The following is a 15,754-nucleotide window of genomic DNA, read 5'->3' as shown; positions in this document are numbered from 1 at the left end:
TCCTTTGCCCAAACCAGTCCAGGTTTGGAGAATCAGTCGGTGTGGTTGACTTTCTTGCAATAATGGTCTCTGTTATTTCCCCCACTGTCCATACTCCTTTTCAATCTGACTACAGCTCCTCAAGATCAAGAGGTGGAGTTTTTGTCCCCACTTGTTATGGGCTAAATTGTGTCCTCACAAAGTTTATATGTTGAAGCCCCGACCCCTGTACCTCTGAATGTGACTGTATTTGGAAACAGGGCCTTTAAAGAGGCAATGAAGTTAAAATGAGGTCATTAGGCTGGGCCCTAATCCAATCTGACTGGGGTTCTTTTAAGAAGAGGAAATGTAGACACACAAGGAGACGCCAGGGGGCGCACACAGAGGAAAGACCACATGGAGACACAGGGAGGAGGTGGCCAACTGCAAGCTAAGGACAGAGGCCTAAGATGGAACCACCTTGCAGATACCTAATCTCGAACTTCCACCTTCCAGAATCATGAGAAAATACATTTCTGTTGTTCAAGCCACTCAGTCTGTGATGCTTTGTTACGGCAGCTGAGCAGACACCACTTGAATCGGGGCTGGCTACAAAACTGGCTTTGGCCAACAGAGTAGAGTGGTGGTAAAGCCATGCTGGCCCTGAGCCTAGGCCTCAAGAGAAAATGTGGCTTTTGGCCTGTTTCTTAGAACCCTCCCAAGCAGCCACATGAACAAGTGAGCTAGCCTTTTGGAGAATGGGAACCCACATGGAGCAGAGACAGCCATCCCAGCCTCAGACACACCACTGCAGGCACTGAGAAAACCCAGCCAAGAAAAGAAGAACCACCCAGCTGAGCCCAGCCTACATTACTGACCCACATTACCATGAACTAAATAAATGAATGCTTGTAATTTTAAGCCATTCACATTTGGGGTATTTTACAGCAAAAGCTAATTGATGCAATCAGGTAAGAGCTTGCTTATTTGCCCTTCTGAGGGTCAGTCACTTTCTCATTAATCATTTCCCTTCCTCAGCATCCTTCTCACCCATCCTCCAGTGTCCCGAGCACCAGATGTATAGGCAGAGGCAGGAGAGCTGAAGCCCCCTGGCCCTGGAAGGATGCCACTAAGAGACCACCCGCCTTAGCAGGGCACTTGAAGTCTGGGACTCACCTGAGCAGCTTGGGGACAGTGAACCTGAAGATATCACTGATGATGAGGCTAAGAGTCCCCAGGAGGAAGGTAGAATGGAACACCTGCCAGATGGCCTTCAGCAGTGGGCCCCACTGGCTCCCTTCTTGCCGTAGGAAGGGCTCGGTCTCTGGAGCCTCCATGCCACTGCCGCCTTTCCTTTTAAATGCTGTTGCCTTGGTGTGCCTGAGGGGAGGGGAGAGATTAGCTCTGGGTCCCATTTTATACTCAGCCACCAGCAGCAGGGCCAGGCATTAAAGGGTTGTTTTCCCAACAATGGAGACGGGTGGGTGTGGATCTAGCCTGGCTCCCTCACCTGTTCCTCCTTATTACCCTGAGTACCCACTTAAGAGACAATCACAGGAGTTGGGGGGCAGGGCAGGAGGGCACTCTGAGGCCTCTTAGATGGCCATGGGAAAGCACACGTGTTGAGCACCTACTATGTGCCAGGCACTCCCGTCATCCTAAGACCCCCCGAGAAGCCAGGTGTTGTTCCCATTTCACAGATGAGAAAACTGGGGCTCAGAGAAGTGAACTTGCCCAAGGGCACATAGCTGAGAAGTAAAAGAACTGGAATTTGATTCCAGCTCTCTGCCTCCAGAGCCCATGCACTTTTCTTTCTTTCTTTTTTTTTTTTTTTTTTTGAGACGAAGTCTCGCTCTGTTGCCCAGGCTGGAGTGCAGTGGTGTGATCTCGGCTCACTGCAAACTCCACCTCCCAGTTCAAGTCATTCTCCCACCTCAGCCTCTCGAGTAGCTGGGATTACAGGCAAGTGCCACCATACCCAGCTAATTTTTGTATTTTCAGTAGAGAAGGGGTTATGCCATGTTGGCCAGGCTGGTTTTGAACTCCCGACCTCAGGAGATCCACCCGCTTCAGCCTCCCAAAGTGCTGGGATTACAGATGTGAGCCATCGCACCTGGCGTCTCATGTACTTTTCAACCTATCATGTTGTCAACCTGGAGGAAGAAGAGCAGCCCGTCCCCAACACACACAACCAGCCAGCCCTTAGGTGGTTTTGAACTGGTGGAGAATCATGGCTGATGTGCATGGGGCCTAGTGCTCTGGCTCTGGATAAAAGTGCAGACAGAAGCTCAGGCTGCCTCAAACTAATAAGATCCCCAGCCTTTGGCCATAACCAGGGGCCACAGAGAAGAGCTAAGGTGAGGGAAGGAGAGGAGGAGATAGGGGGAGGCCCGAGGGCCCCTCTGAGGCAGGTCAGAAGCCCCGGGCTGTAAAGGAGAGGCTGGGGCGATGCAGCTGCTGACAGTCCGGTTGCTGTATGGTCCTGCTCAGGCACGCTGCTCCTCTCTCCGTGTGTGAGAGGATGGGTGTGGTCCCCCGCTGAGTCCCCTGTGGCTCTGACAACCTATAAGGTTATCAGTAATTTCTTTTTTTTTTTTTTTTTTTTTTTGAGACAGAGTTTCACTCTTGTCGCCCAGACTGGAGTGCAGTGTAGCAATCTCGGCTCACCGCAACCCCTTCCTCCTGGGTTCAAGCAATTCTGCTGCCTCAGCCTCCTGAGTAGCTGGGATTACAGGCACAAGCCACGATGCCTGGCTAATTTTTGTATTTTTAGTAGAGACAGGGTTTCACAATGTTAGCCAGGCTGGTCTTAAACTCCTGACCTCAGGTGATCCACCTGCCTCGGCCTCCCAAAGTGCTGGGATTACAGGTGTGAGCCACCATGCCTGGCCACTTCTCAGTAATTTCAATCCCCATTACAGGTCTGTGACCCGGGGCCACGTGCTGGGATCAGCTCTTTACACGAAGGAGCTCACTGACTCCCCTGGGTCCCCTTGCCAGGTGGGCATTATTAGGCTCTCCATTTTACAGAAGAGGAAGCTGAGGCTCTGAGAGGTGGTGACAGCCACCCGAGGTCACACAGCAAGGGCAGAGCAGGGATTTGAGCCTACATCTTGATTTATGGTTCGTAGAGGGTTTCTTGTGCACTAAGGACCCCCAACCTCACCATAATAAAATAATAATTAAAAAAAGAAGCATAAGAAAAAAACTCTGGTGAGCTCAGGTGGCCAGACCCTTCAAGGCCAAGGTCTTTGTTCCACATTATTGGTCTGATCTGGTGTTTGGTTTGGCATCTATGGAGGGTTGTGGTTCAGCTCTGTTACTGAGTGGGTGTGGCCTGCTGCTCACAAATATTTTGGCATTTGGGTCTCAAAGCCAAGAAGATGCCCCTCCCATACAGAGAGCATCCCTGGCCACCCCTTCCGCTCTGATCCTGCCATTTAATCCATTGCCTTCACAGCCATGCCCATGGCTCCAACCCTCTCTTTGTCTCGTTAGAACCCCAGGTGGGTAGACTTTGCCTGTATTTTCCACCAAGATGTCCCTAGTATAGAGTCCAGCTCCTGCAAACAGTAGGAGCTCAATAAACACTTGTCAAATGAATGGGAAAAACAGATTGAGTGATGTGCGCAAAGGGCCTAACAAGAGTGCCCCCCGCACATACTGTTATAAAAATTTATAGAAGGAAGGAAGGAGCTTGGCTGGGTGGACAGAACTTGGCTTTGGAGCCAGGAGACTGTGGTTCCAGTGCCTGCTCTGTCTCCTCTCCTCTGAGCCTTAGTGTTTCCATCTGCAAAATGGGGTCGGGGAAGAGTTGACTGGAAAGTTTTCTTTCTGGCTGAGGTTTTGCTCAGTTCTATTTGAGCTGTTTGCGTCAGAGAGTCAGTGTGTTCAGGCTGCAGGCTCCATAGCAAGCGTTTTCCTCTCCTGCAGGTCTCACCTCCAATCAAGGAAGATGTCCAGATTGCTGTCTGACGTCTGGTCTCTGGACTGAAGGCCATTTAGTGCAGCTCTCACAAATGATAGTGGGGCAAGGCAGGGGGTATGCATGAGTGGCATGGGCAAGGTGTGAGTTGGGGGATACAAAAGGGAGTGGTGGAGGCCGGGCGTGGTGGCTCACACCTCTAATCCCAGCACTTTGGGAGGCCGAGGTGGGCGAATCACCTGAGGTCAGGAGTTCAGGGCCAGTCTGATAGCCTGAGTAACATGGAGAAACCCCGCCTCTAATAAAAAATACAAAAATTAGTGAAGCTGACTTGACCAGCAGGTGGCTGTTGTGTGGCCTCTCAGGAGGACGCCCTCTCCCTTCCCCCAGTAGTTGCAAAATACTTCAGAAAGAAAACCAAAGTTCTCTGTGGGTGCAGTCAGTTGGTTCAGAAGCTGATGGAGCCTGGTCTTTATATAACCCCATCTTTCCCCTTTCTTTCTGTCAACTGTTTATGGGAGGATTCTCAAACTGTTCTGGAGAATGTTTCTACCCTTTAGTTCTAGTGTTGGGTGACCTGTAATTTTCATGTTGGCTGGGGATGCCAGGAGTTGGCAGAGGCTCCTTCCAGAGCCCTTGTGGACTGAATTCTGCCACTTCTGTAAAATCATTTAAAAGTAGAGGGTGAGTCAGGTGCAGTAGCTCACACCTGTAATCCCAGCACTTTGAGAGGCCAAGGCAGGCAGATCCCCTGAGGTCAGGAGTTCAAGATCACCCTGGCCAACATGGTGAGACCTTGTCTCTACTAAAAAAATTAAAAAATGAGCCAGATGTGGTGGCACACGCCTGTGGTCCCAGCTACTCGGAAGGCTGAGGCAGGAGAATCGCTTGAACCCAGGAGGTGGAGGTTGCAGTGAGCCGAGATCATGCCACTGCACTCTAGCCTGGGTGACAGAGTGAGACTCTGTCTCAAAAAACCAACCAACCAACCAACCAACCAACCCAGTGAAGGGGGTCCAGCAAGCCATGCCTGGGGTGAGAGAGAACTGATGTTTTGGTTCTCTCACACTACTTACTCTGTTTGGAAAAACACATGCCCTTCCTTTGTGGGAACAGCGCCTACCCTCTTCTGTGGCTCTGAAGGGACCACAAGTCATGGAACCAGCCCCCTGGGCATGGGATTGGCCCCTGACAGGCACATGACTTGAGCCAGGCCAATTAGAGGCCTTCCTTGGGATTTTCTATGTGGACCTTAGGAGAGAGATGCTCTCTCATTCTGCTGGAATTTGCTGAACTTGCATGGGATGGGATAGGCCTTATGGAGAGACCAACACATAGATAATAGTTGGGATGGGAGATGAAAGGAGAGAATCCTGACATCATGTGAGTCCCCTGATCCAGCAACACCTGAGGCTAGATCCCCTTAGCTGTGTGAGCCTATAGTATCACTCTCTCTCTTCTCTGTCTCCCTTAATGTGTGGGATTCAGCCATCTGCAACCACTACCACAAAATCCCAGAGTATGCAGGGAACTTCCCACAGAGCTGACTTACTTCTTTGTTGTGTCTCCTGAAACACCAAGGTCCAGTGAGGTTAAGCAACGTCCAAGGTCATCACTATTTGAAGGCAGGGCAACATTTAACCCAATTTTATCTAATCCTATGTAGGCTAATTTATCTAGACCAGAGTTTCTCAAATGAGGCATCCCAGGCTCTAAGGGCTGCAGAGAAGTTTCCAGAGATGCCACTGAGGGCAGGAGTGGACAGAGTGGATAACTCCAAAGATCTTAACACCCTCTGGATGACTGACAGCGCTTGAGCACTTCCCATTTGCAAGACATTTGCAAGTTCTTTTCTGTAAATCATCTTTTTTTTCCATCCCCATAAGCTATGAGCTGGGGCTAATGACATCCCCACTGAACAGATGAGAAAACTGAGGCCCAGGAAAGGAACTGCTCAGGTTATACCTTAAGTGAGCAGCTGCCTGCGTGTTATGAGTCACCTCCCAACCCTCCACCCCGGCCTTAAAATACCTCTTCTCTTTCCTGCCTGTCATTCTGCCGTTTCCCCATTTGTAGGAACCTGTTTGTAGGAACCTGTGATGCGTTCTTGGAGGAACCATATCTTGAACCTGATACTACTCAGTGGGATCAGCTGGAAGGCAAGGTGGGGAGGCAGTAGTGCAGCAAGAATAGCGTTGGGGGCTGGACTGGGGGTCAAATGATGAGCTTTTCTTTTTTTTCTTTTTTTTTTTTTTGAGATGGAGTCTCGCCCTGTCACTCTGGCTGGAGTGCAGTGGTGACATCTCCACTCGCTGCAACCTCTGCCTCCTGGGTTCAAATGATTCTCCTGCCTCAGCCTCCTGAGTAGCTGGGATTACAGGTGCCCACCACCACGCCCAGCTAATTTTTGTATTTTTAGCAGAGATGGGGTTTCGCTATGTTGGCCAGATTGGTCTTGAACTCCTGACCTTGTGATCCACCTGCCTCGGCCTCCCAAAATGCTGGGATTACAGGCCTGAGCCACCACACTCGGCCAATGATGAGCTTTTCTCAAGGAGCATCCAGATGAGTTCTTGGCCTCCACCCACTTACCTCCGGGCTGCACTGCGGTTCCTCATCCACTCCTTTTCAAGCTGGGAGACAAGTTCTTCTGAGGAGTTTTCTCTCCCAAGTGACCAGAGGTCTTTTGGTCTCAGTGGCCTCCTATATCCCCTCCAGACCAGCCTGCAAAAGAGGCACACCAGGGAAAGCTTTTCCTGCCATTCTCCCCTGCAGGATCCTGGCCAGGTGAGTAGCTGTGTGACCCTGGGTAAGTCACTTTACCTCTCTGTACCTCTGCTGGCCCCTGAGTAAAAAGAAAGCAATTCACTAACCCTACCTAACATCTGCAGGGCATTTCTCATTTCACAAAGATTGTCTCATTAATTCTTACATGAACCCATAAGGTAGATTATTATTGTTTGTTTGTTTGTTTGAGATGGAGTCTTGCTCTGTCTCCCAGGCTGGAGTGCAGTGGCGCAATCTCGGCTCACTGCAACCTCCACCTCCCAGGTTCAAGCGATTCTCCCACCTCAGCCTCCTGAGTAGCTGAGATTACAGGCACCCACCACCATACCCGGCTAATTTTTGCATTTTTTGTAGAGATGGAGTTTCACCATGTTGGCCAGGCTGGTCTCGAACTCCTGGCCTCAGGTGATCCACCTGCCTCAGCCTCCCAAATTGCTGGGATTACAGGCATGAGCCACCACACGCAGCCTGTAAATTGATAGTTTATAATTGTATAAATGTATGAGTATATTATTATAGATCTATTTTACAGATGGGGAAGGAAAAGAAGTGTAGAGAGATTCAGTGGCTAAACCAAGGGATAGCCCTTGGCAAGGGAAGCAGACATTACCCTGGGAGTCAGAAGTCCATTGTCCAAAACTATCACTGTAGAAGAAGCTTGAACTCCTCCCTCAGCTTTATTTTTTTAATTATTATTATTTTTTGAGACGGAGTCTCACTCTGTTGCCTAGGCTGGAGTGCATTGGCGTGATCTGGGCTCACTGCAACCTCCGCCTCCCTGGCTCAAGCGATTCTTATGCCGCAGCCTCCTGAGTAGTTGAAATTATAAGCGTCCACCATCACGTCTGGCTGATTTTTGTGTTTTTAGTTGGGGTATCACCATGTTGGCCAGGCTGGTCTCGACGTACTGGCCTCAAGCAATCCTCCCACCTCAGCCTCCCAAAGTGCTAGGACTACAGGCGTAAGCCACCACACCTGGCTAATTTTTTTGTTTATAGTAGAGACGGGATTTTGCCATGTTGGCCAGGCCAGTCTCGAACTCCTGGCCTCAAGTGATCGGTCGGGGTTGGCCTTCCAAAGTGTTGGGATTATGGGTGTGAGCCACTGCACCTGGCCTCAGGTCTCTTTAATCTTTCTGATGACACCAGCCAGAAGGTCTTGCCCGGTTCTGGTCTCTGACTCTTCTCTAAGCCTTACCAAGTTCCCTTTTCTTTTTTATTTTTATTCTTTTTATTTTTTTGAGATGGAGTCTCACTCTGTTGCCCAGGCTGCAGTGCACTGGTGTGATCTTGGCTCACTGCAACCTCCACCTCCTGGGTTCAAGTGATTCTCCTGCCTCAGCCTCCCAAGTGGCTGGGATTACAGGCTCCCACCATCACACCTGGCTAATTTTTATATTTTTAGTAGAGATGAGGTTTCACTATTTGGTCAGGCTGGTCTCGAACTCCTGACCTTGGGTGATCCACCTGCCTCAGCCTCCCAAGGTGTTGGGATTATAGGCGTGAGCCACTGCGCCAGGCCACCAAGTTCCCTTTTCTAATGCGGAGCCAACTTGGGGAAGCAACTGTTCTGACATAGAAATTATTAACGTGGCTTGATTTTCTCTGAAATTATTTTTGGAGTTCTCCTATATGTCAAGTAATGCTATAGATTTTTCCTATTTTAGCAGTGATAGAGAGTTTCTTTTTAAAAACAGTTTATTAGAGTAAAAAAAGTAACTCAATTTAGTTTTTGCCCCAATAGGACAAAAAAGCATCAAGAGTGGTCCATAAATGCTTATGTTTGGGAAGCAGGGTCTGGACCCCCCAGTAGAGCCGTTTAGAAAACCTCTAAGCTCTTTCTACCAATTCCACACATTCAAAGCCCGGTATTTTCCATTTATTTAACAGCCATTTAGGCCGGGTGCGGTGGCTTATGCCTGTAATCCCACCACTTTGGGAGGCCGAGGGGGGTAGATCACTTGAGGTCAGGAGTTTGAGACCAGCCTGGCCAACATGGTGAAACCCGGTCTCTACAAAAAACTACAAAAATTAGCTGGGCATGATGGCAGTCACCTGTAATCCCAGCTACTTGGGAGGCTGAGGCAGGAGAATTGCTTGAACCTGGGAGGTGGAGGTTGCAGTGAGCTGAGATCGTGCCATTCATTGCACTGCAGCCTGGGCAACAAGAGTGAAACTCTGTCTCAAAAAAAAAAAAAAGAAAAAGAATAGCCCGGGCACAGTGGCTCATGCCTGTAATCCCAGCACTTTGGGAGGCCTAGGCGGGCAGATCACCTGAGGTCAGGAGTTTGAGATCAGCCTCACCAACATGGAGAAACACTGTCTCTACTAAAATTAGAAAATTGGCCGAGCGTAATGGTGCATGCCTGTAATCTCAGCTACTCGGGAGGCTGAGGCAGGAGAATTGCTTGAACCCGAGAGGCAGAGGTTGCAGTGAGCCAAGATCGTGCTATTGTACTCCAGCCTCGGCAACAAGAGTGGAACTCCATCTCAAAAGAAAAGAAAAATAATTACCACTTACACTCATTATTTGCCAGGCCCTGTTCTAAGTGCTTTACAGATCTGATCTTATTTAAACTTCCAACCCTATGAGGTAGGTGCTACTATTAATCCCATTTTGAAGGAGTGGAGATTGAGGCATAGAGAGGTTAAGTAACTTGTCCAAAGCTACACAGCTAGGAAGTGGTAGGGCCAGGATTCAAATCCACATGTCAGGTGCTACTGAGATCTGAATGCAGTGTGGTCAGGAGGGAGCACATCCTCAAGTGCCTTGTGAGCTGGCCCTGGAGAAGCAGCTGTTTTCTCAATGTGTCTGGAACCTTCTAGAAAGTAGACACTTGCTCCTGTATCTCCTCACCCCTGGGGCTTAGCACATAGTAGGTGCCTATTAAATGTTGGTGGAATGACTGAAATCAAGTATTGGAGACAATTCTATTACTATTAAGCACCTGCTGTGTGCAAGCACTAAGCACTTTCCGTCTCATGCAGGTTGAGTCATCCCCATTTTACAGAGGGAAAACTGAGACTCCGGGGGTTTGTGACATGGCCTGCTAACAGGCAGAGGCGGGATTCAAATCCAGATCTCACTCCAGTGAGTGAATGGGAACAGGATGCAGATGGTGGACACTGAACACGAAGAAGAAAGCACTGAAGCTGGGATGGAGAAAGACTTGCTGGCCTTTGTAAGCATACTGGAAGGGCCATGGGTGGGAATCAGAGCAGCAAATGCAGGCGGGTGAGGTACCATCCCAACCCTTCCCTGCGAGTTTACTTACCCAGAAACCCACCAGAACATGGCTTTGGAGGGGAAGGAGGCCCCAGCCTCTGGACAGGGGTTCTGCAACAGAGAAAAATGGAGAAGGGAAATATGTGGCAAGGTAGGAAGACAGGACGAACTGTGTATTTTTTTTTTTTTTTTTTTTTTTTTGAGACAGGGTTTCGCTCTGTTGCCCAGGCTAGAGTACAGTGGTGTGATCTTGGCTCACTACTACCTCTGCCTCCTGGGTTCAAGTGATTCTCCTGCCTCAGCCTTCCAAAGAGCTGGGATGACACGTGTGTGTCACCACACACAGCTAATTTTTTGTATTTTTAGTAGAGACAGGGTTTCACCATGTTGGCCAGGCTGGTCTCAAACTCCTAACCTCAAGTGATCTGCCTATCTCGGCCTCCCAAAGTGCTGGGATTATAGGCATGAGCCACTACACCCAGCCCTGACGGTGTATTTTCTACTGAAAGTACACATAGAGGTGCCCGGTCTCCTTGCCAGAGATGCACACCAGTGAGCTTGGTGCTTCCCAGCAGGCAGGGTAAAAAGACGTTGGGCCACAGGCCTGACAATGTCCACAACGTCAGAGCTAACAGTGGCTCAGAAGAATAACTATGATTATACTGAAACCAAAGCCTTGCCTTGCTTCTCAAAAGCAAGGACCCTGCAAAACGAAGACAATGAGATCCTGGACAATATCCCTCGGCAAATGTTGTGAAGAGAGACCTGTCATGCGATTTTGTCAGGTGAGCCAGGAAGATTCCAACAGTCTGTACTCTTTACCAATAAGGCGTGAAGGTGCCCATTTCACCACGTTTCTGCCATCACAGCTTATCAATTTTTAAATTTTGTTGCTACTCTGGTAGGTGCAAAAAAGATTCCTATGATAGTTTTAGCTATTCTCAAGCCTTCGAGCAATTTTTTTTTTTTTTTTTTTGAAAACAGGGTCTCGCTCTGTCACCCAGGCTGGAGTGCAATGGTGCAATCATAGCTCACTGTAGCCTTTATCTCTTGGATTCAAGCAATCCTCCTGCTTCAGTCTCCACAGAGCTACCCTGTAGTGGGACTACAGGCATGCACTACCACACTTGGCTATTTTTAAAAACCTTTTTGTAGAGATGGGGTCTCACTACGTTGCCTAGTCTGATCTAGAACACCTGGGCACAAACAATCCTCCTTCCTCGGTCTCCCCAAGTGTTGAGATTACAGGCATGATCCACTGCATCTGGCCCCATTTGAACATCTACTTATATGATGTCAGATCAGTCTCTTCCACAAAAGAATTGTTTCTTGATTTCACAGACTGCTTCAGTGTTACCTATTGTAAACCTCTCAGTCTCTCATGAGCTTCTTCTATGGAGCACTTACTCAGGGGTAATTTTCTTTTTCCTTGTTTTTTTTTTTTTTTTTTGGTGGAGTTTCGCTCTTGTTGATCAGGCTGGAGTGCAATGGCACAGTGTCGGCTCCCTGGAACCTCCACATCCCAGATTCAAGCAATCTCCTGCCTCAACCTCCCGAGTAGCTGGGATTACAGGTGTGTACCACCATGCCTGGCTAATTTTTGTAATTTTAGAAGAGATGAGGCCTTACCATGTTGGCCAGGCTGGCTTTGAACTCTCGACCTCAAGTGATCCACCTGCCTCGGCCTCCCAAAGTGTTGGGATTACAGGCATGAGCCACTGTGACCATCCAATTTTCAACATATTTGTCTAATTATCTGACCAACGTCTGGTTCCCCTGCTTGACCAGTAGCTACATGAGAACGGAAACTCTGCTTGTTCACCATAGATCCTTATGCCCTTGCTAGGGCATGGCGGGGGGGTTGGCAAGCTCTGACCAAATCTGGCCCACTGCCTGTTTCTGCAAATAGTTTTATTGCAACACAGCCATGAAATTTGTTGACATATTCTGCTTTTGTGTTCAATGGCAGAGTTGAGTAGTTGCCACTGAGATCACTGTGTGGCTCACAGAGTCCAAAATATTTTCTCTTGGCCCATATAGAAAAAGTCTGCCAACTGTGGCGTCGAGTAGAAATGCAATGCACTTTTTGCTGAATGGCTAAATGAATAAAAAATTAAAGACTTTGGTCACCTGGGGGAGACTGAGACCTCAAAGTGGAACAGGAATGAGGTTGGAACTTGGTGACTTACAGACTGCTGGGGGTCTTCAGGGAAGAAGGGGGGTTGATCCGCCAGGCAGGACAGCACAAATTGTGCCACCACCAGAGACAGGCATAGGTAGGTGGACAGGTGGCGGACAGGGTCGCTCTGGAAGCCCTGTGGGAGGGAAAGCAGAAGGTAAGGAATGAAGGCAGAGGAGGGTGCTCAGAGGAGAGAAAAGGTTTCTGATCTGGGGTCAGTGCCCATGCTGGGGACCAGGGCAAGAGTATTTGAAAGCCAGAGCCCTGGCTTTCCTAGTGGTTCTAATTTTCTTTTCTTTTTTTTTTTTTAAAGACAAAGTCTTACTCTGTCACCCATGCTGAAGTGCAGTGGCATGATCTCGGCTCCCTGCAACCTCTGCCTCTTGGGTTCAAGTGATTCTCCTGCTTCCGCCTCCTGAGTAGTTGGGATTACAGGTGCCCATCACCATGCCTGGCTAATTTTTTTTTATATTTTTAGTAGAGATGGGGTTTTGCCATGTTGGCCAGGCTGGCCTCAAACTCCTGACCTAAAGTGATCTGCCTGCCTTGGCCTCCCAAAGTGTTGGGATTACAGGCATGAGCCACCACGCCCAGCAGGTCCTAATTTTCAAATACCCAATTTATAATATTATGTCTATACAAATGGTGGGCCAGGGCTGTGTCTGGGGTTTGTCCTTAGCCACGTGATGATTGGCCACAGCTGCTGGGACAATGAGATGAAGAAACACTTTACCTTCTTCTTTGTGCCACAAAAGAAATCCTTTCTCCATTCCACCCTCTACCCCAATCTTCAACCCTGCTCCCCCTTGGCCAGGGTTCTCTGGTTTCCAGAGATGAGAGCTGGTTTTATTGAGCACTGGCCCTGCCCTGGGCACATGCGGCATTCTTGCCATACACAGTCTCATCAGCTGGAGTTTACTTGCTTCCTTTGACTCATGGGGAAATCAAGGCTCAGAGAAGTTACAGCACCTTGTTCAAGGACACGCAGATGATCTGGTCCAAATTGTGATGCTCCTGCTGCCACATCATGATGATTTTTGCATCTGCTGCCCTGTCATCTGGTCAGAAACACCCTAATTTTCTTTATTTTTTTAATTTAAAAATTTTTTTATTTTTTAATTGTAGGTGTGTGTGTGTGTGTGTGTGTATAAGTATATATATACTTGGTTTTTTTTTTTTTTTGAGATAGAGTCTTGCTTTGTCACCCAGGCTGGTGTGCAGTGGCATGATCTCGGCTCACTGCACCTTCCGCCTCCTGGGTTCAAGCGATTCTCCTGCCTCAGCCTCCTGAGTAGCTGGGATTACAGGCATGTGCCATGACCCCTGGCTAATTTTTGTATTTTTAGAAGAGATGGAGTTTTACCATGTAGGCCAGGCTGGTCTTGAACTCCTGACCTCAGGTGATCCACCTGCCTCGGCCTCCCAAAGTGCTGGGATTACAAGCACGAGCCACTGCGCCCGGTCTGATATATATATTTCTGGGTGATGTGAGATATTTTGATACAGGCATGCAAAGCATAATAATCACATCAAGGTAAATGAGGTCTCCATCCCCTCAATGATTTATCCTTTCTGTTACAAATGATCCATTTTACTCTTTTAGTTATTTTATTTTTTAGTTTATTATTGAGTTGGAGTCTCACTCTGTTGCTCAGGCTGGAGTGCAATGGCTTGATGTTGGCTCACTGCAACCTCCGTCTCTTGGGTTCAAGTGATTCTCCTGCCTCAGCCTCCTGAATATCTGAGATTCAGGTGTGCACCACCATGCCTGGCTAATTTTTTTGTATTTTTAGTAGAGATGGGGTTTCACCATGTTGCCCAGGCTGGTCTTGAACTCCTGACCTCAGATGATCCTCCTGCCTTGGCCTCCCAAAGTGCTGGAATTACAGGTGTGAGCCACTGTGTCCAGCCTCGTTTAGTTATTTTAAAATGTACAATTAAATTATTATTGCCTATAGTCACCCTGTTGTGCTATCAAATAAGTATTATTCTTTCTATTTTTTTGTACCCATTAACCATCCCCATTTCCCCGACCCACTATCCTTCCTAGCCTCTAGTAACCTTCCGTCTACTCTGTATGTTCATAAGTTAAATTGTTTTAATTTTTAGCTTTCACAAATAAGTGAGAACATGTAAAGTTTGTCTTTCCATGCCTGGCTTATTTCACTTAACATCCATGTTGTTGAAAATGACAGTACCTCATTCTTTTTTATGGCTGCATTGTACTCCATTGTGTATATATACCACATTTTCTTTATCAGTTCATCTGTTGATGGTCACTTAGGTTGCTTCCAAATCTTGTTTATTGTGAACAGTGCTGTAATAATCATGGGAGTGCAGAGATCTCCTCCATGTACTGATTTTCTTTCTTCCTAAGTCTTTTCGCTTGTGTTCAGGCGTGTGATTTGTGTAGAACTGACTCTACTCCAAGGCTGGGTGGGTGATTGAGGCCTGGCCAATGAATATGTTCTCGTCTTTTGGCTACCATGGCAGGGTTAGGAATGCACATAGCACCCCATGCTGGGTACTTGAGAGCTGGAACCATCGGGAGATTCTGCTGGGTTTGCTATGTGGTAGAATGTAAGTCTGAAGGTGTTGGTGGCTCTTCTTGCCACTCCATTGGAGAATCAAGCTAACATGGCAGAGCCAAGAGGCAGAAGCGGAGATCTGGTGATGGTACCTGGTCCCAGGCCTGGATCAGTCATGCCTGGGAGATCCCATGGGTGTGAGCTAATAGATGCATGAGCTAATGAACCCCCCTGACCTTCCCTTTTCCTTAAGCTAGTGTGAACTGGGTTTTTATGGCTTTAAACCAGAGCCCTAGTTTTAAATCATGATTCCTCTACTGGATTTTACACTCTTCTAGTTTTGGGTTTTTTTTTTTTTTTGGCAGATAGCAGACAATTGGATTTTCCAATGACAATATGGCCCATCTTCCCTAAACTCCCACTGTTTTCCCCACTGTTTCTCTCAGAAAGTTTGTTCTGAATTTTCCTGAGATGAACTCAGGCTCTGCACTCCCAACCTCTGTGGCCCCGAGGCCGTCATTCCCTTCTCCTAGCCTTACTCTCCCTCATCTTTAAAATGGGACATCTAGAACCCATCATTGGCTGAGCACATTGGCTCAAGCCTGTAATCCCAGCACTTTGGGAGGCTTAGGTGGAAAGATCACTTGAGCCCAGGAGTTTGAGACCAGCCTTGGGAACATAATGAGGCTTTGTTTCTATTTCTATTCAAAAAAATAAAAAAGAATCCATCACTGTGAACTCTTGTGAAAATCCAATGAGGAGAGGTGTGTAAGTGCCTGCCACAGTGCCTGGCACATGGTTGGAACCCCAGAGTGTATATGGTCCCAGTATTATTGTTTCTATGCTGTGTCCCAAAAAGCTGACTTGTGTCAACTGCGGGAACCCACCATTTCAGAAATTACTGAATAACCTGTGGAATTTCCCCTTAGTTACAAAGGTTACTCTTTTAAAAACTCTGTCCTTGGTCAGGCGCTGTGGCTCATGCCTGTAATCCCAGCACTTGGGAGGCCAAGGCAGGTGAGTCACTTGAGGTCATGCATTTGAGACGAGCCTGGCCAACATGTTGAAACCCTGTCTCTACTAAAAATACAAAAATTAGCTGGGCATGGTGGCACATGCCTGTAATCCCAGCTACTTGGGAGGCTGAGGTAT

General features: G+C 48.0%; 1 protein-coding gene across 3 annotated transcripts in view; it reads right to left on the bottom strand.

Moving 5' to 3' along the window:
* Positions 1-15,754, bottom strand: part of ABCC6 (ATP binding cassette subfamily C member 6) — a 74,280-nt gene that overhangs the window by 53,138 nt on the left and 5,388 nt on the right. For all 3 annotated transcript variants that reach the window (XM_030798036.1, XM_030798035.1, XM_030798034.1), the window contains exons 5-8: positions 12,085-12,210; positions 9,945-10,006; positions 6,476-6,607; positions 1,135-1,338 (exon numbers count right to left, since the gene is read on the bottom strand). In XM_030798036.1, the coding sequence (XP_030653896.1) occupies positions 1,135-1,338; positions 6,476-6,607; positions 9,945-10,006; positions 12,085-12,210 (524 nt within the window). The remainder of the gene's footprint in view (positions 1-1,134; positions 1,339-6,475; positions 6,608-9,944; positions 10,007-12,084; positions 12,211-15,754) is intronic.

The sequence above is a fragment of the Nomascus leucogenys genome, chromosome 18, assembly GCF_006542625.1.
Source record: "Nomascus leucogenys isolate Asia chromosome 18, Asia_NLE_v1, whole genome shotgun sequence".
Classification (NCBI taxonomy): domain Eukaryota; kingdom Metazoa; phylum Chordata; class Mammalia; order Primates; family Hylobatidae; genus Nomascus; species Nomascus leucogenys.
The sequence above is the reverse complement of the archived record's forward strand: the minus strand, read 5'-3'. Positions and strand labels throughout refer to the sequence as shown.